General features: G+C 27.0%; 1 protein-coding gene across 1 annotated transcript in view; it reads right to left on the reverse strand.

Annotated features, from left to right (window-relative positions):
* LOC101236679 (kinesin heavy chain) overlaps positions 1–25,000 on the reverse strand; it is a 59,211-nt gene that overhangs the window by 33,661 nt on the left and 550 nt on the right. The window contains exons 2-4 of the mRNA XM_065810569.1: positions 19,629–19,716; positions 16,587–16,660; positions 4,001–4,105 (exon numbers count right to left, since the gene is read on the reverse strand). Coding sequence (XP_065666641.1) covers positions 4,001–4,105; positions 16,587–16,660; positions 19,629–19,716 — 267 coding nt within the window. The remainder of the gene's footprint in view (positions 1–4,000; positions 4,106–16,586; positions 16,661–19,628; positions 19,717–25,000) is intronic.

Here is a 25,000-nt window from a genome sequence, read left to right on the forward strand (position 1 = left end):
CATTGAGAAATCAATATACAAATTTCGGTTTTTGTTTCCTTACTAATTTAATTTTCTATTAACTCTCAAATTTTCCTTTAATTAAGTAATCACAAATGTCTTTGTTCCTCATATTTAAAATCGGTTTCACCACTAAATAACTATTGAATATTATTTGTTTTGATTATTTTGTTTATTCGATTGTTTTGTTAATGTTTCGTTTTATCCGCTTTTATACCAGAATATTCCGCCTCTCATTATGAACGTTGAAACTCTTTAAAAAACATTGAGAGTGAAAGGAGGAGCAGCATTTTAGTTTTGGTATGCCATGTTTAGATTGACCCAATAGGTACAAAAGCAAACAAATGCAGCCAAAACTTTTTCAAAAATTTCTTTAAACAACATTTTTTTCAAACACAAAAAATTTCAAGGTGGGCAAACCTGGTCAAAAATTTTCATAGTTTTATTTTCAAACAATTTATAATAAAAAAGTGTTAAACATGCAAACATTAACATTGTGTCTTTTTTATAAAATTATATATTTTAAACTACTTTATATTGATTTTCCAAATTTTATAAGAATGTTAAAAAAATTGGTATATCTGCGACAGCAGCTAGAGTATTAAAGTTGTATTAATGTATTGCTAGAGTATTAAAGTTGTATAGAGTATTAAAGTTGGTTGACCAATTTTTGCTTAAAAAAAATTTAATTTTCTTTAATTTTTGGACTTCAAATCCCCTTAGACAATTTTTTTTAACTATAGATCTTAAAAATTTAAATCTGGTTTTCACAATACATATATAATTTCATTTTTTAATTATTTTTATTATAAAAAAAAAATATTTTTTTGTATTTATGGTATGGTCCTGGACCACTGTGCAATCTTCTACCATTATTACATCATAGTAATGTTGCTTTTCTTTTACTTTTCTATAAATATTGTAATGGGCACTGCTATAAAAAGCTAGCACCACTTGTGCCATCTACTAAAGTTCTTTATCGTGTTACTTGTCATTTAATTAAGTCTCCCTTTTACTGTGACTGTTCCTAAATATTCCAAAAATTCTTATTTTTCTAGTTTTTTTCCTCAAACATCAGTTCTTTAGAATTTGTTTCCTTCATCTTGTTTTCCTAATTCAAATAATTTGCAATCTTATTAAAAAAAAAAGGTGAAAATAAAGAAAATTTAGCAGTCAAGACAAAATGTTAAAGCTTTTAAAGAAAAAAATATTCAGATTTTGTAATGAAGTTGAACAATTCTGAGACATTTTAGCAGTAAATGCATATAAATAGTTGTTGATATCACGAAGATCTGAATGAAAAGATTATTTTCTGAAGATAAAAAGAGTAACAGATCAATCTAGATGTTTCAAAATATTTAAAAAATCAAGAAGCTATTCACAATACAAGATTTATGTCACATTCTGTATATATTTAAAAAATGGAACTCTTATCTGATAAAATTATTATGTCCAATGATAGGCAAACTATGATTCTTTGCAGTCTTTTTTTATTCGATGCAATTTCTTGGCTTGCGGATTTCCATATTATCTCCAGTTAATGACTTCAAGTTTTTTGTTGCAATGAACTGGTATCAAGAAGAGGATTCAGATATGGACAGTTATGATTTTATCAATTAATAATGGCAGACACCTTGGGATTTTGTTAAACAATTAGAAGTAACAAACGATTGCGCCAAAAGAGAATCAAGATTATTGGCAATTTCCGTGAGTGTGCGCAAAATTATTATTATTATTATTATTATTATTTTCATTAGAATTTAAAATTTAAAATTTTAATTAGAATTTTAAAATCCTAAAATTTTGAAAAATTTGCAGACATGTTTTTTGCCCATTATTTACCCTGTTATGCAAGTAACATTTTCAAAAAATTACCGAGAATGAAACAACCTAGTAGAACATGCATAGAGTGCTGCTACATTGACTGAGGGTTTTAGTGCGGGCAGGCAACCTATCAATTAAAAAATTTTTTTTTAAGTTTTTAAATTTTTTTCATTTTTCTAAATTAATTTTTTTTCTAAAAACACATTAAGTTTGCATTTTATGATAAAAGTTAAAGATGACCAAGCAAAATAATATATATATATATATATATATATTATATATATATATATATATATATATATAAAATATATATATATATATATAAAATATATATATATATATATATATATATATATATATATATATATATATATATAATATATATATATAAATAATATAAATAATATATATATATATATATATATATATAATATATATATATAAATAATATAAATAATATATATATATATATATAATATATAATATAAATATATATATATATAAATATATACATATAATATATATATATATATATATATATATATATATATATATATATATATATATATATATATATATATATATATATATATATATATATATATATATATATCAGGCCTTGTTAAGAAGCGTTACGCAGCTCGCATTTTGCTTGCGAAAAGGCGATTTGCCTACGCGCTTACGTGACGTTTATTCTGAAGAAATAAAGTCGTAAGTAAAAGCATCTAACCGCAATTGTAAACTAATAGATTTTTTGTTAAAGAAAGTTTGTTAAATAATTTTTTTGTTGTTAAAAATTAGTTAAAAAAAATTAAGTGTTTTAAGTTTTATCTTAAGAAATTAAATATATAAATTTCTTTTAAATATAAAATTTATTTTTAGTCATAATAGTTTAAAAAATGCACGATTTATTTTGATGAAATATTTTATTAATAAGATATTTTGTTTATTGTTAATTCATTAACGTAAAGTTTTAATGACGTTCGTTTAATTTATGAAAATAAATTATGATCACGAATATGTTATCGGTAACTGATAAACAACAACAAAAAAACTCTTTCTTGTTTAAAAACATTAAAATGAGTTCACATATTAAATAAGCAAAAATTTATTAACAGTTAATAAAATAACCAAAAATCAACTGTAAAATCATAAGAAAATAAACAAACATTATTTGACGTTTCATGAAAAATATTTTTTTCAAAATAAAATTTAGTTCATATTTGAAAAAAATAATAAAAATGATTTTTTAAATAAGTTAGATTTTATTTGTAACTTTTGTTATAGTGAGAAAAAAACAAACTGTTTGTATGACTTTTAACGCGTTAATAAAATAACTTTAATTACAATGCGGTACTTGAAAAGACGCGAGTGACGCAATATAACTTCTAACGATGCAAAATATATTTGAAGTTGAGTTACTTAAAAATCCGTTACGCGTTTTTGCTACGCAGCGAAATCTCGTAACTAGACCTGATATATATATATATAAAATAAGTTAATCACCAGTAAGATAAAACAAAAGAAGAAATTTTTTATATACAATTGTAAAATATTTTTGATAGGGTAAAGTGGTTTTTGAAAAAACTTTTCCACCCTATCAGGATGCATTGTTAAAATTGGTTTTTACTCCAAGCTCAGATATCACTTGAATATAAGTTAATAACTTAAATATAAGCGAGTTTAACTATATAAGTACATTCTTAGTTTAGCTACATAACTTGAATAATTTTAAACGTTATTTCAATGATTAGCTCTATAATATAAGCTCAATTTTAGAGCTAAAGACAACAAAATAAGTTTGTTTTTGTTTATATTAAAACAATTTTTAACACTTTATCGATACTTATCAAAGAAATTAAATTTTAACTTTACACTTACACATATTAACTGTAAGTGGACCCATAAAACAAATATATTATAAATGTAAACAATGAAGCTATATTAATAAATCAAAAAGTAGGAAAAAAAAATTGATATAAAATAAAAACTATTTGTATTATGTTCACTAATATTACTGCAGGTATATGTAACATCCTTAAAATCAATAATATGAGGCTTTTTCTTTATATATGAAACAAAAATCTTTTTTCTTTATTTATATATTACAAAAATCTTTTCTCTTATATATATATAAAACTAAAATCTTATATTAAATAAAAATCTTTTGACATACTTTTATATGAAATTCTAAGTTTTCATCCATGGTGTATATATAATTAAAAATGTCTTGAACAATGCGAGGAATAATTCCTTGCCATACAGGGTCTCCAATAACACCCTAAAATAATTTATATCAGAAAATAAATATAAGAAGCAAAAAAACAAATGTAGATTACATAGTTATCTCCAGGCCATGCAATTTATGCAAATTTATTTTTTAAAAGCCAAAATAGCCAATAGCTGTATAGGGTAAGCACCTGCATATCAAAATGGTGTAAAATGATAATATCATTTTGTACCACATCAAACCAAATTTCCTTAAAATTAATAATAGCTGCAGGCCCTTAGTTTTAGCAAACAACAGGTGTTGAAATTTGACAGGGTTGACAGGGTTGACAGGGTTTGGTAAAATATAGTTGGGGCCAGGTTCGGGTTTGCAACCAGGACTGCATAAATGTGGACATGTTGATACCTCCTAAACTATTTCTACTTGAAATTCATGTTATATTATATATACTCATATATATATATATATATATATATATATATATATATATATATATATATATATATATATATATATATATATATATATATATATATATATATACATATATATATATATATATACATATATATATATATATAAATATATATATATATATATTATATATATATATATATATTTATATATATATATATATGTATATATATATATATATATACATATATATATATATATATATATATATATATATATATATATATATATATATATATATATATATACATATATATATTTATATTGATTTCTGCTGATTTTACTAAGTATTTTAAAAAGAAGCAAGTTGTTCCGATTGAGGATTCCAAGTATTCCAATTTAGGAAACCAATTGCCTTGATTGGAAAAATGTTTGCTTGTAAAACTGAATTTATTTCCAGTAACAGTGCAATTAATTAAGGCAAACTATGGGTATAAGTATAGAAGAGTTGTCTGTTTGTATTATTTAAATCATAAATATTTTTATAGGTTAACCATCTTTGGGTAAAAATTATTTAATCCTTCGGTGTTCTAATTTCAGTTATTCTCCCCTTTTAAAGTTTGGATATGTATGTAAGGATATTGTGTGCCAACATATAAATAAATAGCAAACATATATGTTTATACCTGTATATATCCATGTGCCAGTATTTAATAAACAGTAAATATATCCATAAAATTATAATATATGTATCATAAATTTTTTCCTAGTCCCAGCTATCAACCCCTGCTAAATTTTATAATTTTTCCAAAGCTGGAGCTGGACTTGTAAAAAGCATATTTAGCAGAGGCCAAGGCCCCAATCACCTAATACTTAGTATAAAGTATAAAATATGCTAAAATGGCGTCCTGTCTTAATTTTCAAATCTAAACCTCTAAAAGATCAATAGAAAAATCAAAAAGCATAACAAAAAATAATCTCAACTGGTTTCAAGTAAAAATCTAATTTCTTATTTGTGTAAGATATTGCATCCGATGTTGTCAAAGTAAAGCTTTTATTCTATTCTGCACTTTTGTGCTAAACATTACAAGAAAAATATCTTTAGCATTTCAAATATTTAAAAACTGTATTATTCAAATAGACTACATGAGTACTATTTGTAATATGTTTGCTGATGTTCTTGGCATATTAAACTATTCATACTATTCATTTAAGCAGGGCCCTTGTGCATTTTTAATTTTTTTTTAAACAACCTGTCTTCAAGGTTAACCAATGGTTGTTGTGCAGACAAATATATATAATTGTCTTAATATTGTAGCTTTGATGGCTACAAGGGTTACGCTTTTACCAACTTTTAAATTTTTTAAATTGAAAAAAAAGCATAATTTACCAGTAAATATTGATAAAATCGGTTAAAAATGAAAAAATAATAGAAACTCTAGAGAGATTTTATTTTGCTTCAAAATAATGTTTTCATAAAATTCAGTTCTAATATCTGTATTGATAATTGTTATATTGATAAAAAACAAGCTTTGGGAGAAACAAAGTGTATCAAAGTGTCACAAATAATCCTGCAGCAAAAAGGCTTGCTCAGACTCAATACTTGTTGGAGGAATAGTCTCCAGTTGTTTGAACAAAAAATTAAGACTGGCAGTTCACTTTCCAGTAGCTTCATAGACCAACATTTCTTTTGAAATGATTTTGAACTTGTTGTTTGGATTGTGGCATTGTTTTTTGGCTGAATGCTGAATTGCTTCTTCGAATTCATCTTAAAGTGAAAGTGGATTTTTATCAAGATTTTTTGAGCCATATACTCCTTCAATAAATTCAAAGTTATGCAGATATGTTGGGAAAAGTCTAGACAGAAACTATTTGGCAGTCTTTTGAAGTACAGATTTCAAAGGCATTTTCAAAACTTCATGTTCTTCAATTTCAGGTAAACATTATAAAGATTTCTGTACAAGCTTAAAGATTGCTCTGTCTTGGTATTTCTGATTGGCATTTCTTCAAAACGTTTCAAATTTTTACTTTTGATTGCAATGCAAAGAGTTGAACCTCATTGTTTCAGCCTGTTCACTGTTCAGTTGAACCTCATTGCTTCAGCCTGTTCACAAGAAACTTGAAAATTCCCTTAGCAATAAGAAGATCTTGCCAGAGTATGTCATTTTTGACTTCAAAAACTTGACAATTTTTCTGACTTTTGTGATGACAGATTGCAAATGTAATTTCACTTTTGGAATGGGAATGCTTTCATCCATGGTAGCATTAAGAAAACAAATTTCAGTATCTGATTCAGATTTGTCACTGCTAACCTCACCTTCGTTGCTTGTTACTTACAATAAACTGTCATCAGTTATTTGGGATGGTTTATTGTACTTATTTTCTTGAACTGCCAAATGCAAATTGCACCCGCTTCCATGGGTATAATATGTTTGATGCTTAGTTGGAACCAGTTTTCCATACTTAACTATCATGGAAGCTCCATCCATAACTGAGCAGACAATGAGGTCGCCAATGTTCAATCCAAATTTGGCCACTTTTTTTGTGCAACTGCTGCAGCTTATTCACCCGGCAGAGATCTAGAAATTTGAGTCAAGCCCAGATTTGAGTATATATGTTTTTGATGAATATTAATTTTGATGAATATTAATTTTGATGAATATTAATTTTGATGAATATTTATCCTTGATTTTTCAAAGAAGTGTAATTGAAAAGCATTTCCCAATCGTCACTAACAATATCTCATCAATGTCATTTCTTATGCCAGTTGCAAACTTTTTAACTGACTGGGTTTCTAGCTAGTGATTTTTTAGAAAATCAAAGCTATTTTCACACATTGCAGATCAAATGAAAGAACTGTAAACGGCATAGAAACTAAATCCATTTAATTACTAAATCCGGTGCCATTTGTCTTGAAATAACTTTTACAATTGGTTACATTAGAAAAAAAGTTGAAATCTCATACATTTTTGATTCTGCTGCAGCGTTTTTTTTTTTTTTTGATTCCATGTTTTTTGTCTAGGGGATACCACATTTCAGATATGGAACTTGAATATTTACTGATATTTCTACATATTTTGCAAGTCAATGTTTTTTCCTTTGATTAAGGTGAAGTGTTTCCAAACATCTGACATTTTGACCAAAAGCAAATCAAATTGATTCGCTTTTGGTTATTGATTAATAAATGTCACAATTAATATATCACATAAAAGTAGTACTGCCTTTCTTACAATGTTCAGATAAAACTTAACCTACAAAACCAGTTTCAAAACGAAACAAACAACAGTTTAACTGATAGAAAACTAATAATTAAATTTTTAATTAAATTCTTAATTTATTAATCATGCTATTTCAAACCATTTAAAATACTGTAAAACATTTTTGAGCATAATAATTCTATTCACCATCTTCGTTTTTAATATTTTTGTTAAAGAGACAAACAAATAAAGTAGACGGAAGAGTTCTAATTTTCATAGAGGAAAACAATAAACATAACATTAGGAATGATATGTGTGTTTCTAATGGTGATAAAGAAATCATAACCAAATTTTAAACAATAAGAAAAATAATTAATATATATGTGGCTGAAAATCTTAGCTTTTTTTTTACAGCAAAATATTATTCACTAAGTTAGCAAAGTAAAGAAAATTAATTTTATAATTGGGGATTTTAAATGAATTGTTTAATTTATAGCACAGTACAGAAAAAGTCATTATTTACCGAAATTTGCCAACATAATTTTACAGGTAAATCAATTTTATGGAATTCACTGGAAATCCAATTGCATGCTTTATATTTGGCACTTAAAGTTTGCTCTAGAGTCACCTAATTGTCGTTTTGTTCAGCTTACTCTTCTTCTGTCATTAGATAAAAATGAAGCATAATGTTTTTCTTCAATTTTTTATACTTATAATGTGTCAACAGATCAGATAAGTTGGACCCAGTTACTCTAGCACTGGGTAAAAACAAAGAAAAACATCTTTTGTTGAGGATGACCTACTCTATTTGGCAATACCAAAAGAGGTAAAAAGTAGATAAAAAAAAAACAAAATTCAGAAATTAAAAACTATAAAAAAAGAAAGATGAAACTAGCTTTTTAATTCAGGAAATCCAATACAGTTTCCTATCTCCAATACAGTTTTCAATGAAAACAAAGCACCTTTACAATAGACATCAAGCTTGATAAAACCACTTTTAAAAATTGATAAAACCACTTTTAAAAATAGATAAAACCACTTTTATAACCTTTAACTAAAGACCAATAAAGTAGATGCTTTATGTCTGTATTAACTAGTCTTTAATCATTTACTGCTCAATCTAAGCTTTAAATTAATTGATGTGAGAAAAATTGAGTAAAAATCAAGTTTTCAGAACTGGCCAAGCCGTATTTAATAAAAAGTTATCTTGAGAAGAATAATAGAAAACAGTAAATTCAGACAAATACCTGTTGCATATAACATTAATTGAAATTTTAGAAGGTTTGAGGATACTTTTAACTTTTTTGTTTTTTTTACATTAAAAAAAATAATTTAACCCTTAATTGACTTTTGAGAATAGAGAAATTATTTTTGTAATATTACCTATCTATGCTATTTATCTATGCAGTTTATCATTTTTTGCAAAATCAGACAAACCCAAAAACCAATCAAATTTATCAAAAAAACCATGTGATGTTTACCGAAACTTAAAATTAAAAAAAAAACGATTACTAACTGCATTTTGCATTGTTTTAATATTTAAATTGTTGCAAATTAGTAATTAATAGTTTATACCTATTATAATACAAATTAATTATGAAGATGTAGACGATTTAGAGTTTGTTAGAGAACCTAGTAGTGGTTTAGAAAACGGAAGATTATTAAAACAAAGCAATCAATTGCAAAGATAAAAGTAATTTTTTTTTGTTGTTGTTGTTGTTGATTTTAGTTCTAATTCTAAGTGTGACCTTTGAATGTGATATAAAAAATGGACTCTACGTGTCAGTACATCCATGGCATCCACTCCCTCCACACTTATCTGTTTTGAGCACCTCATAATCTCTTACTCATTACTTCATTAAGTCTTCCAAAATACCCTTTCTCTACCTACCTCCACACTCTTGCTTTCCGCCCCTCTTTCAATAACATCTCTCAATGTCATTTGTATGTTTTGTTACAGATACACAGTGGACTCTAAAAAATGTAGACTGGGGGGGGGCTACCTGCAAACACAAACAAGGTTTAGCATACAAATGTTACATACACCAGAAGATGTGCAGCAGTTTCAAAGTTGCCTTTTTAAGACAGCTGTCATGACTGATCAAGGCACTGTACTGATTAAGCATGTGCACTAGGGTGATGACTTTTATACAATCTTGTTTTCCTGTATCGTAATTTAATGAGCTTTCATTTAAGATTAAATAAAATATTACATTCAAGGGGACTTGATAAAAAAACCTCATGCACAAAATAATTTTAAGAATATTATTAGCTTTTTGGCAAAATTTTTGAAGTCACTGTTTTGGGTAGTCATTCAGAGCTTCAGATAGTTCTTTAAAATCTTCAATGCGGAACAATTGACTGCTGAACCAATGGTCAGCCCATGAGTAAGAAATGAATGAAGAGATTTTACACGACCTGATCCGGGTTTCTGGCATCAGAATAAATGCAAGAAGGGCTAGAATGACACAAGAGTTCCAGCGTGCATTGCTGATGTTTGGGATCTGTTTAAAATTCACGAAGATCTCATTCCTCTCAGTTAAGTGACAGAGGACACGAGTGAGGTGGTAGAGAAACTTCATGTCATCTCTCCAGCCGCCTGTTTCCTTAATCTCAGTTTTACCGTTGCTGAAGGCTGCTTTAAATTTATCGTAATTGCTCATAAAATCCTGCACAAAGAAATACTCGATGTTTTATGATTTAGTCGACCCATGGAGCTCATCGTTCATGACAACGTGAAGAACGCAGCCTAGCACATGGTGCTGGCAACTGATGAACTTGGGTTTGGAGTGACCTTTCTCTTTGAACATTTGCTGCAGCCGAACAACAACACCTGTCTTCTTGCCGGTATTCACGTTTGTTGTGTTGGCAACAATCATCACAACTGATCCCCACAGGTTGAACTCTTCTAACACATCCTGGAGTCCTTCTGCGATTGTTTGAGCTATCCCACCTTTCAATTTTAGCGCAGTCAACTTAATTTCTTTAGATTCATTCTTGAGGACCACGGCCTGATATTCAAAGCCCTCAATGTGTTTGCCGTCAAAGTGTATGCTTCACTTCTCCAGATGAAGCATTTTCACCAAGTGTTTCTTCACCTGAGCTGCTCTTGTGTAGATAGCCTTGTGAATTGCTGATTGACATGGGGTTGGGATTTCAATGCCCTCACCAGAAAGCTGGCAGCACACCACTGCTGCTCCATGGGACAACAGCTAAGAGTATGTAACAAGACGACTTGCAATGTCTGTTGGGTTATGCTTCCTTTTGCTCATTGATGCTGCATTGTCATCATCAGATGAGTCCGTGCTACTTTCTGAACAATCAGGTAGCGCTAAGCTGGTAAGTGTGGACACAGTTGCGTTGATTGCCCTCTTTCGCTTGGATGGGTAGATGGTATTGGCACTAGCAGGTTTGCCAGTCAAATAACCAACGTGACCTTTGCTCTCAATTTGCAGTTTGCAGAGGTTCTCATTCTCTTTGTACCACCATTCGCCTTTAATCTTGGTCATGTCAAACAGTTTATTCAATGGATCAAAATTTTGTTTTTTTCTGCAGCGCTCATAGTCTTTAAGAAGTTTTGCTAGTTTTGCAAAAATGGCTTGATCAGATACATGCGGGAAGTTCAACTTTTTGGTCCATAGGTCTTTAAGCTCTACAGCAATTAAACCGATCCTTTCTCTCCGTTCTTTGGCAGTGGATTCAAGAAATTTGAAGCGTCCAATGATATGGTTTTTTAGGGGCATGCGACTCCATTCGCTCAAGGGTGCTTCATAAATTGCTACGTTGCCTCTTCTTGATGGGGCTTGACACTGGACTAAGTTCTTTGTCCAGGTTTCCTTGTTCTTCTCCGTGTCAGAAGTGCTCTTCTTGAACGACATGTTGTCTTCTACTCAGCAACTAAAATAGGAAAGGCCTTAATGTCAATATTAATTACATAACAAACTTAAGAAACTGTTATTAAGTTTTCAATTAAACTGTTATTGTTAATATATTTTATTTCAAAAGAAGCAAATAACGATTATAGAAAATGAAAAAGGCAAACACTAATAAAATATTATATGCTCAATTATAATTTACGAAAGAATTAAATGTAACTTACCAAATAATACAAGGATCTCGTTATACTTAAACTATATAGAATATGCAATAATTAAAATATGGCAATAATAATGTTGACACCAAATTAAAATAATTAAAACTCAACTACCCACTTTGAACACCTCGCTTATATACCAGTTTATAGCAGACTGCAAAACAACTGAAGAAAATTTTTGAACTCTACAGAAGCTTCCCAAACAATTACGTCACCGTGACGTCACTGTCCTGGCTGACGGCGCACAGTGTTATACAATGTTCTGGAAAATTCTATACATCGGTTATAAGTCGGTTTTATGACTTATGTTATATATAGTATATATATATACAGTATATATATACAATATATATATATATATATATATATATATATATATATATATATATATATATATATATATATATATATATAATGTTAATACAATTACATAAAATGCTAAAATGCCTACATAAATGACATTTCAAAGTGGTTTGTGCGTAACCTTTGTCAATATTTTAATGAAATAATAAATGCCATTTTAGTGATTAATAGGCAAAAGTTCATTCATTCGTGCATTCAGGAAATAATGTTTAAGAAAAAAAATCTAAGTCATCACCCTAATGTGCACATTACAAAGGTAAGTTGAATGCATAATGCTTCTACAAAAAAATTAAGGCGTCCAACTGCTTGCGGTTATTACATTGAAAAAATGTCAACTGGAAAAAAATGCTGTGCACCTTTCTTGCATGCAATTGCACCTATTAAAAAAAACAGGCTGATGGGAGTACTTTAACGTTCATATGGTAGTGGTGACCTGCCAAATGAGGGCCAAGGTGGCAACAGAACACCTCGCAAATCTTTTTAAAAAAAAGGACAGTGTAAAAACATTTATTAGCAGTTTGAAAGGCAGAGAAAGTCATTACAATAAAGGCAATTGTTTTTGCATATCTGCCGTTAGAATTAAAAAGCTGTAAAAACTTGTGGAAAATGTATAATAACTGTACTGAAGAACAAAAAGTCTTGTATCAGATGTTTTACAAATTTTTTGTTTCTGAGTTTAATTGCAAAGGAAATTTCACTTGCAGAAGCATGCTGCATTTTATGGCTTACTAAAGAACTCTAATAAAGACACATACAATATTGTATATAACCTGCAGCAGGTACAAGTTCTGTTATACATGAATTGAGAGTGAAGCAGCATGTGGTTCAAATGAAATACAAGTGCGATGTACCACTTTCTTAGTAAGGTCTTTGTCAATTTTGGCAGTTCTAAAATATGCCAGACAGCTAACTTTATACAATTTTGTAATCTGTGACATGTCACCAGGTAAAAATTACTGTTATACATGGTTTGAAATTTACTGTTATACATGTAGTTCAAATGAGATAGCAAGTACAATGACCACTTTCTTAGTAAGGCCTTTGTTAGTTTTGGCAGTTCTAGGCAAGCGTCGCATGTCAAATTATTCAGCAAAGGTTGTGAAGGGCAGAACAAAAACAACATCCTTTTAGGTATGGTTCAGCATTGGCTGCACAAAATAACTGTTGGTGGCAGAAACCAGATTAAAGATGCATTGTTAATATTTCTAGTACAAGATCATTCTTCTTCACTATGTGACCACCTATTTTGAAGAATATCACAAGACACAGCAAGCAAGCCAAATACCACTACACCTGCAAAGTGTTGGACTGCAAGAACTAAAGAGAATTCATGAGTCAAAATGAAAAATTGTTATTACTGTAAGTGGAGAGAAAAATTATAAAACAAGTATGAACAATTATCAGTTGCTGTTGAAAGCAAAAGCATTTCATTCAAAAATAACGTCAAACCTTTGTCTACTGCGAAACTTGCAGACATTAAAAACCTCGTTAAAATGATGCATGGTGAAAGCTGGGAAAATGCTATAAAGTTAGTTTTTTACAAGACACTGATAGACAGTAAACCTTTTATTGATACAGATAATCCTGAAAGTGACTACACTGCTGTACTGAAAATGACGTGGCTTGTGTTCAACAAAAGTTTAATATAGTGATGTAATGTTGACTTGTGCAACAGTGATAAGCAGTTATCATGGTCAAGAGTAAACTGCAGTGAAATAAAGTTAAAGACAGTGATATCAATAGTAAACAATGCTGTGTATTAATAGTCATTAAATAGTTCATTTTGTAATACTAGCATTGTTATCAATTATGCTAAAAAAATGCTGCAAAACCAGACAATACCCTATTTTGGTGCAAATACAGACTAATCCAAATTTTATTTCTTCATAAAAACTTATAACGAAGTTTTTTTTTTAATTTTTATGTTCTGTGAACCATGATATTGATGTATGTTATGTTAGTGACATTAGAATGTTGCCAACATAAATCAAGAAACTAAAAATATCAAGATATGTTAATTATTTTCAATATGGATTAGTCTGGTTTTTGCATTGAAGCTCTTCAATTAGTAAATTTTAAATAACGATTTCCTTTTTTTTTAATATTTTTTAGTCTTTTTTAATTAAATATAATTAATGATATTTTAGAAAAAAATTATAGCAGAAAGTTTATAATAAATAGATTTTCTATAGATGATGAATGAATGAAATGTATTGTTTATACATAATTCAGTGATGTCTGAATCACTAAAGATTCACCTGAGATTTTTTTAAAACCACCATAAATAAGTTTACAGAAAATACTTGCGTATCACTAAAAAAAATTTAGCATAAGTGCCTGCACCTTTTAAAATAGATTTTGAAAAATGAATAAAAAACATTTAGAAAACATTTCTTAACACTAATGCACAGTGGGCCAGCTATGGACAAAAGTCAAAATTTTGACATGGTCCAATCTGTCTAAAAATCACATACAATGTTCCATATATATATATTTAATTAAAGTTCTTGAGTTATTTCATTATATTTGTTGTTAAATAATTCTTAATCATCTTTCCGGAACAGCTTTATAATAGTTTGGTGAAAAGTTGACAATTTTCTTATAATTTTGTTTACCTTGTTACACAGTTTTATTTAATTATTTTTGCATAACAACAGTATTGATTACTATTTTATTACAATTTAACATTTAAAAGCTAATACTTAGCCACAGTTATGGATGTTAATGTCATTTTAAGGTATAATAAATGAATATTAGAATAGGTATAACACAAAAGTTTAATTTGATTACTTAAATGTGCCAAATTAAATGCATCTTTCTGGGGACGGGTTAGGGCAGCAAATGAATGGTCATAAACTGTTTTTTAACATCAAAGAAGGCCAACAAACTTGGTTTTATATTAAATACGTGTATTAAAATGAGATTCACACTTCTTATGGAAGTCATAATTTTCATTGGTTGCTATGGATACCTTTTTTTTTTAATTACTTTTGCATAACAACATTATTGATTGCTATTTCATTACATTTTAACATTTAAAAGGTAATACTTAGCCAAAGTTATGGATGCTAATGTCATTTTAAGCTGTTATAAATGAATAATAGAATTGGCATAAGATAAAAGTTTTATTTTATTATTTAAGTGTGCCAAATTTAAAGTATTGTGGCTGAAATTTTAAAGCTGGATGTACTACTGCTGAAAAAGTGGCATGTCATCTTTGACACATTTTCATCAGCTCTGCCAATTAATGCAAATGCATTTCAAAAGTACTGCCTTCAGGTAAGTTTATTTGTTAATATTATTTCTATACTGAGCTGTGGCTAACTTAGCTTTTGTAACTACATGATTGATTGCCTCTTTTTGGTGGCTCATTTGTTTGTACAGTGGCTCATTTGTTTGCTACCCATGGTATTACATGCCACAAAGTTTACACAAAATATTATTACACGGACATAAGGTTGTGAGGAGAATGGTCTTGCTTGTTGGTATGCTCTCTGAAGAGGCACAGGAAGCACAAAACAAAAATTTCAAATGTTTCCATAAAAACTACACATGCAAATGCAGTCGTTTGAAAACTAACAATGATGTATTATGCCAACTTTTGTGCTCATCAGACCCAATAATCAGCAGCATGAGGAGGTTAAATTCTCAAAATTCAAAATCTCAACAGAAGGAGTTAGTGACTTGCGTCAAGCTCCGACTGTCGACTCACCCAAAATATGATTTCTTTTTTAATGCATGTATGTATATTTTATAAATTGTTAATGTGTTTCAAATTGTCAATGTTTTATAGCAACATTTTTTGTTTTTATTATTAATGACCTACACCTTTACCTAAAATTAATTACCTAAATATTTAATAGTTATTTAAAATAGGACGGTTAAAATCTGATAAAATTTATTCAAAAATCCATTTATCTGTGTGTAACTAATGAAAGTATCTGGTTGTTAAGCAATATAGGCATTCATAGCAACTAAATTTAAAAAGTTATGATTTATATAATGTATGACCTTGTAATGGTACTCATGCCAAATTAAGTGAATATAGCACTCATAAAAAATCTGCAACTATCAAAATAGATTGTTGCTTTGTAAATTAGGTATCCATAAATTAGGTAACCATAGCAACCAATTGATAAATATCCCCCTCATAAGAACCTTATACTATTGCAAACCTCATATTAATGCACAAACTAATTTTAACGTATATAACGCACATAAAACATCAGCAACTACCAAAAATAGGTTGTTGCTAAGCAAAATTAGGTATCCATAATAACCAAATATAAAATTATCACTTTCATATGAACCTCATATTAGTACTCATGCCAAATTTAGTAATAAAGACCTAGTACTTAATTAGTTATTAATTTTGTCCATTAAAAATGAATTCTGGCCCACTGTGTAATGAGCTGAATGAAATAGCATATTAAATGGTAATAATTTTTTTTTAATTTTTAACAACCTCCATTGTATGAGTTTTGCCACTGGCAGTTTGTCCATATGCAAAAATCGTTCCATTGTACCCAGCAAGGACATCTGAAATTATAAAGCAATAAAATATAGAAATAAATCATATATTAACAAATACATAACCTTACCTAGAGCTGCAAAAGGTTGCTTATTCTTGTCTTGTTTTTATTGAGGATTTTATCTCAATGAAAACAAGACAAAAAACTTTAAACAGATAATTGATTAAAGGTTTGTGCATCCAACACCAAAAACAAATTATTTGAGGCTAACTTAAAATCTTTAACAATAGATATGATGTCATGTTAAGTTTAATCATTTAAAATGGCAGATGGCTTCTTTAAATAAAGTTTTATTTTTTATTTTTCTACAACTTTCTTTAGCCAAAAACTGTTGGTCATCTCAATCTTTAGATAAAAACTGTTGGTCATATCATATTTTACTAAATAAAATGGTGACTATAATATATAATAAAAAGTTTCAAATACTTTAAAAACATACTACTTATAGAAACTATTAAAACTTTTAATAACTCTTAATTCAATTTTATTAAAATGAATGCATTAGTATTTTTAATATATATAATTAATAAAATATTTATTATTTAGATACATATACATTAATATTCATCAATTTCTTTCTATGTGGACAGAGGCAGTGAAATTTATATAAATTAATAATTTATGTTTACGTGTTTACGTAATTATTTAATTATTTTACGTGTTTACGTAACTATTTAATAAAACACTGGTTTATATTTAAATTATATTATAAAAATTAATTATATTATAAAAAGCCTCTACAAAAAAAAAAAAAAAAAAGAATCAAATAAAGTTTCAAATAAAATTTCAGCTAAATCCTGCATATAACAAACAAAAAGTTATTGAAAAACAATACAAATTAAAATTGTTGAACAGTTTCTAATAAACCATTCTTGGTTTATTAGAAACTGTTCAACAATTTTAATTTATATTGTCATCAATGTTACATTTACTCAGTATTCGTGTTCAAAAATTTAGTTTTTATAACACATTTCATCACTTAAGTGATGTAAGTGATGAAATATGTGTTAAAAAAACACAATTTTTGAACACGAATACTGAATAAGTGTAACACATCATTAAATATTGAGTAATTGTATTTCGCTTTTTTTAAGAAAGATATTTCTTTATAATTTATTTAAAACAATCTTTTACACAACATAATCTTTTGTTTGTATATCACAAATTATGTATTTGTTTAAGTGTTTAATGAACTTTTTTTAATAAAGATTTATGTTCATAAATAAACTACATCAAAAAAATTTTTATTAATATTTACACGATATTGAATTAATAAGAAACAAAAAAAATTTAAATCTATTTATGAAACGAATTCTCTTTAACAAAATACTTCTCCCTTTTTAGAAGATAAAAAAATACTTTTTATTTGCTTTTACAGATTTTAGTCTATGATCACTAAATTTTACATTCTACATTTTACTATTTTATATTTCAAAACTAAATTTAAATTTTTAATTTACAAAATCATATATATTAAATATTCAGATTTTTTAATATATATATATCAAAATGTATATTAAATAATCAGTTTCTTTAATAAAAAATTCATAATTGCAGTTAAACTTTTATATAAGACCTAATATTTTCTAAATACAAATAACATGTTACATAAATGATATTAAAAGTTTAAATATTCGAAAATAAGTTTTTGCTTAATGTAAAATTGCTGAATGAATATGCAAATTGGTATTTCATATGTAAAATATGAGCTGGGTAATGATTCTTAATAAGACCTGTGTCAGTATGCAACACAAGCGATCAAAAAAGTCGAACATGCCTGTATGCGATACAAGCAAACATAGTGAAAAAAAGCATTACTCTTCATCTTTTTTAAATGACAGAGGTAGTGTTTTGAAGTATGCTGAACATAATGAAATTTGATCACTAATGTGTATGGTATTAAATATATGTCTTTACAGTTTGAAGAAACTCAAACTTTATCAAAAAAAGATGGTAAAACCATAAAAAGTACCCACATATTGAGCTAATATTAAAAACAATAACATTAAAAATGCCTGTCAATGACATTGCCACCAAAAAACGATTGTCAATGACATTTCCATCAAAAAATGACTGTCAATGAGATTGTCATCAAAAAACGACTGTCAATGACATTGCCATCAAAAAAACGACTGCCAATGACATTGCCATCAAAAAAACGACTGCCAATGACATTGCCATCAAAAAACAATTAAATTAAATAAGTAACAAAATGTACTATTTAATAAATACAACTTTTATATGTACATTAAATTATGAGAATATTTAGATACTCTCAAGTTATTACCCACAATTGATTTTTTTCATCTATTGGAGATGCGCTTGCTGTATTGCTGATAAGAAGATAATGGTAGTAAAGTAGAACAAAAACTCTTATAACTTAATTCTGCCAAATGTTTGATTTTGCCTACCTTTTTTCAATAATCATACAGGAAGAAAATAATTCTTATCTACCACAGAAAAACCTGGTAAATACAGGGTATGGTATACAACGTGTCTCTTGCCAAAAAAAAATAAACGGAAAGCATAGTAGTAAAAAAATAATAGTGTCCTCAAATTACTGTTGGATGTAAAAGCTATGCATTATTTGGTTATGGAAAAAATTACTTTAGTTTATTCCAACAAAAAAACTGGAAAAAATGTAGGAGATTAATAAATATTAAAAACGTGAGAGATTAATAAATATTAAAAATGTGGGAGAATAATAAATATTAAAAAAACAAAGGTAATGCAAACAATAAAATATAATTAACAAGAGTTTTGTAACTTTAATGATATAAAGTATAAGTATGCTACTTTTTGATTGTCGTTTCTCTTACAAACTTTTAGTAAAAACTTGTTTTTTTTAATAACTAATGTTAACAATCAAATTTATTTTTAATTTACAAAAAAAAAAAATCAGTTAAAATTTCATCTTAAATTTAAAAAATTGAATTACTAAATATAAAAGTCATATTATCAGACACTCAGCTTACCAGACACAATTGGTTTAGCCGACACTGAATAAACATGTTCTTGTGAAGCATTTGGTTTAAAGACATGGTCAAAGGTATATGCTCTTCCCTGAAACATGATTAAAATTATTGATAAATAAAAAATAAAAATGCGACTTTTTCTATAATATATAATAAACTTAAATATGTGTGTGGCAATGCTTTTCATGAATTCTGAATTCTGAAATTATTTAATTCTAAAGTAGAAAATTTTTTACATTTAAAGTTAAAAATTTTCTGTTTTGTGTTCTAAAGTGAAGACTTTTTTTAGTCACAGTAGTTTTATTTTTATGACTTTTTAACTATCTCATGTAATAATGTGATAACATTTTGCAAGTCTTGGTGTTAAAGTTTGTTTTATGTCTTTTTAATTATTTTTTAAAACAAAATAAAATTATTTGAGGGTTAAATTGTTTAAAAACTAAATTATTAGTTTATGTTTAGTTATTATGTTTAGTTAGAGTAACATAATAGAAATAAATTTGTAAATAAAATACATTTATGTACATGAGCTACAGCCTTACATTTTTATTGGTTACTTATTTCTATTATAAATGATATAAACAAAATTTTAAACATTTTCTATAACTAATATCATTTATTAACTAATATTATTTATTATCTTTTATTTTCTGTAAATAATATTTACACAAAAATAATATTTACACAAAAATAATATTTACACAAAAATGATATGGGAGAAATAGAAGATAAATTAATTTTTTTTATTCCATTTCATCCTCCAAAAAAATGTTTTTTTTTAGTACTTTTCAAAAATTTTAATTTGATTATTTGTGTGGTATTGCTTCCATAATTTATTTTCTTGTCTTCTATTGTAATTTTAATTGATTGCATGGTATTGCTCCATATTTTAATTTCTCATCTGGTATTGTTACTTTATTTAAATCTCCTGTGGAGTCATAATTTTCCTCTGGTATAGTCTTTTATTTTGTGTTCAAAATTCAACAACTAAAGTAAACTAATCATCATTATGCTTCTTATAACATTAACTAAACATTACTAACATTTAAAAAGCAATCTTACTAGTATTTTGTTAATAATAAATTCAAAAGGTCATATTTTCATTTTTTTTTTCTAATTACGACTGTGCGACCATTCAATACCATACAACTCTTTTTATTGGTGGGCACGGTGGATATTGTGATATGTATAACGCCTATACGTGATTCCCGCATAGGCCTTTCCCTTTTTATTTAAATATAGGCCTTTAACTAGTTTTTACTTTTTTATGTTTGTTATGTATAAGAATTCTCACAGGTTTTTTTGATAATTAGATAAAAAAGCTCATGGATAAAATAAAATTGATTATGTTTTAGTAGTAGTTTTTTTAAGTTTTACACTGTAATGTTTTATATCTATCAAAAAAAAATCAAAGAAGCAAAGATCATAATAATATAATTTAATTCTGATAAAAAAATATGATTTAATTTAAAAATAATTTTAAAAAATATATAATTTAATTCTGGTTTAAAAAATATATTTATGTTTATTAAAATTAAAGTTAATGCTTGGGTTTAACTTAACTGTCAAATTTATTTAAAAATATTACTAAATATTGTTCAATATTTAAATTTTATTTATTCTTAAAAAAAATTAGCTAATTTTTATTGCAATATTTTTTCTCGGTTTTTCTTCCTAAACATTTTTTTTTGACTTACAATTAAATTCCAAGTAAACGCGTTCTGAGGCTGCATTAAAAATTTGTACAAAACGTAAGCTAAACTTTTTTTATAACGCAAGTTAAAGCACAGCGATTATTTTTTAATAAATAATATATGCAGCGATATAATTTTAATAAATAGTGCTTGGAAAAATAATCTTTGCTCTCACAACTAAATCGCTAATAAAAAAATAAACTTTTAATAAATAAAGTGAATAAATTTTTAATTTAATATTTTTATTTAATCAATAGTTTTTTATAAAACAGAAAATCATTTTTAGTTGCATAGCCGCAATAAGAAATTTAAGAATTATTTAAAAAAATTTAACATACTTTAATTCATTTATACAAATGTCGAGAAAAGAAAGAAATTTGTTTATATCAAATGCTTTTGAAAATATAATATTAAATTTAATTACTTAATATTACTAGTAGTAATAAAAAACGAGTTAAATAACAATTAACACATTTTGCAGTAATTTATATTATTGCAGTAATTTAAAAAAGGTAATGTATTTAAAAAATTAAAAATGAAAAAAAATTTTTTGGCATACCGGTCCAAAAACCTTGTCTACGTTTAGAGGCCCTTTTTTTTAAATTTTTTTCAGAACACAAATTTAAAAGATTAGTATATAATACACCTCGCCCTAGTATTTTATGTTTTTCCAAATAAAAATATAAATAATCAACCGAAATAATGTTACATTTATTAACATTTAATTAACACCTACATCGATTCGCCACTAATTTTCATTTTCATACTTTACTTGCTTACTATTAGTAAGTTACTAATATAAAGAATAAATGTATTTCCTTATTGCTTCTCCCCTGAGTACCCTTTGCGGGTACTCGCCAGAGAAGCGTTAACTATAACATTTTATAAGCAAGAAATAACTATATGACATTTAATAAACAATACTTGTATGTTCTGTTATACAGACTAAAAATATTTATTACATATAGTATTTATTGCATAACAAGGTCAATTTATTTAAAATTTTAAATAATTCATTCAAAAATTAATAACTTTTTTTTGTTGTTCTTCTCTTACTTTTCAAATCAAGTTTTTTGGCGTGATTATTATATCATTATGTTTTATTATGTTTGGGTAAGAATCCAAGCAAAAATGATTTTTGGTTTATCATATTAGAGGTGATAGCTTGTTTGAGCATTGACCATGATAGTATTTGTAGAAAAAAAACAAAATGCAACTTTACAAAAATGGGAGTGTGACTTAAGCTTAGGTAATAAAACAGGTCTAATTACATTTAAATGTTTTTTTAGACTTTGTTTGAAATAGGGTTGTTATTCATCAATATAGGAATGCTAATAATATTGCAATATTTTTGCAGTAAATAATTGAGTTTTGCTGTCTAACAAAAATTGTGGATTTTAAGCCCTTAATATAAAATTCACATCCACTGCAAGCCTTGGGCTGTTACAAAAGAAAGGCCAGATTAAAAATCGGCTACTTGCTCTAACTAATCAAAAAATGAAGACTTTTTGTCAAGACAAGAGTATAAAGTTAAGTTATCAGCAAATAGAGCCACTTTAGATGTAAAATTTTCATGACGATTGTAAATAAGTGTATTGTAATTAGAAGATTGTAATAAGTGTAATTTTAATTTGTAAATAAGTGACGATTTGTAACTTGTATTAAGCTTGTATTGAGATTGTAATAAGTGTAATTGTAATTTGTAAATAAGTGACGATTTGTAACTTGTATTAAGTTTGTATTGAGATTGTAATAAGTGTAATTGTAATTTGTAAATAAGTGATAATTGTAAGATTGTAAATAAGTGACGATTGTAAATTATTATAAACAAGTAACAATACAAGAGCAAATAAAAAACCTTGTGATACCCTTAAAGTTACTTGAAATGAGAATGAGTATTTTTAATAGTTAAGCAAAAATTGAAGAGAGTTCTAGAGAGCACATTTTTAAGACTATGATAGAAATCTAGTCTGAAACACAACTGTAGAAGTGTTAAATTGAGAATTAACTTTAGCATTAGAAGCCAGAGTGATTTGGATGTTTAACAATAAATAATTTGTTTAACTAGTATGACAGGAAGAAAAAAGCTATTAAATTCAAGAGTCAAGTTAAAGGAAAAGTTTTTTCCAAATAACTCTACCCTATTTAGGGAAGAAGTAAAAAGATCAGACCCATGAATAAGAGATTAAATGTTAAACTTACTTTAGTTAATGACACTGTTGAAGAATTTCCAAAAGTTACTAGAACCTAACATCTGAGATAAGATACAAGACTTAGTAAACTGAGAATAACAGAGCTTAACATCAGACAGGACCTTTTTACATTGGCTTCTTGCAATAATAAAAGGACATTTGTACTTAAGAGAGATGTTCTTGTAAAAAAGATTTTTAAAAATGATTACAGTTTAATAAAGCAACTGCTCAAGATGGTTAAAAGTGTGGAGTAAAATGAGACTTGACTTAAAATTGAAGAGAAGGAATAAAAGCTTCTAAACTTTTATTCCAGAAGGAATAAAAGCTTCCAAGTTGCTCTCATTTATGCATACATAATATGGATATAAAAATATTTGTTTGCTATTTATTTGGATGCTAACATACAATATCTCAACATATTTATATAAACTTTAGTATTTATATGGTGTAGTATTTGCTGAAAGAGAAGATGGTCAGATGGATGAGTGGTAAGACTAACAAGACAAGAAAAAGAGGCATAATCTTAGAAAGGTTAGAATAAAACATTCTATCAAAAGACGTTTATTAGAGAAGATTAAAGTGATTTAGATATCAGCATGCAGAGTGGTAACAACTTCAGGAGAAAATGGTAGTGTTAGAAGTAAGAAAACTTGAAGAGAGTGCCTTATATATTGTATGAATGAGCTTTATTTAAGGAAAGAAAATGCTCTAGATTGATTATAAGAGAGAAACAGCATAAAAGAGAAAGGCTAAAGCCTGATGATGATGATATCAATGATGATGATAATGATGATGATGATGATGATGATGATGATGATGATGATGATGATGATGATGATGATGATGATGATGATGATGATGATGATGATGATGATGATGATGATGATGATCATCATCATCATCATCATCATCATCATTATCATCATCATCATGGTGATGCCTTTTGAATTAAAAATATATACTTTAGGATATATAAATGTTTATGTAGCCCTGTTCACAAACTGAAATATTCAGAAAAGATAATCCTTAAAAATAAGTGAGGCAAAAAAAATAATAGAGTTTATGTCATATATAATATTTGTCAATGAAGCGAACTAAAGTAGCATATCGTAAACAATAAAAATAATTTAAATGCATTTTTAAACTTCAAATGATTTTATAAAATTTAGGATTTTTCCAAGTTACATCCTGACTACAGTCTAACCCTTTTTTTTAAAACTCTGATTTTTATTTTTCAACCGGTCAACCATGACCAACAAGAATTCAAATACTTTTATGAAAAATTGTGAAAACACTTTTATGCATGAACTATTCAGAACTTAAGTAAAACATTTGTTTTGCTGTTTCAATTTTAATTATCTTATTTAAAATTTAAATAAAACTTTTTGTCATTTTGCGTAACTTTAATAAAAAGTTTCAAAAGACTAATTTTTTAAAAATTTATTTTAAAAAATTAGTCTTTTGAATATATGTATTTTCTTTTTCG

The sequence above is a fragment of the Hydra vulgaris genome, chromosome 11 (assembly GCF_038396675.1).
Source record: "Hydra vulgaris chromosome 11, alternate assembly HydraT2T_AEP".
In the NCBI taxonomy this organism is placed as follows: Eukaryota; Metazoa; Cnidaria; class Hydrozoa; order Anthoathecata; family Hydridae; genus Hydra; species Hydra vulgaris.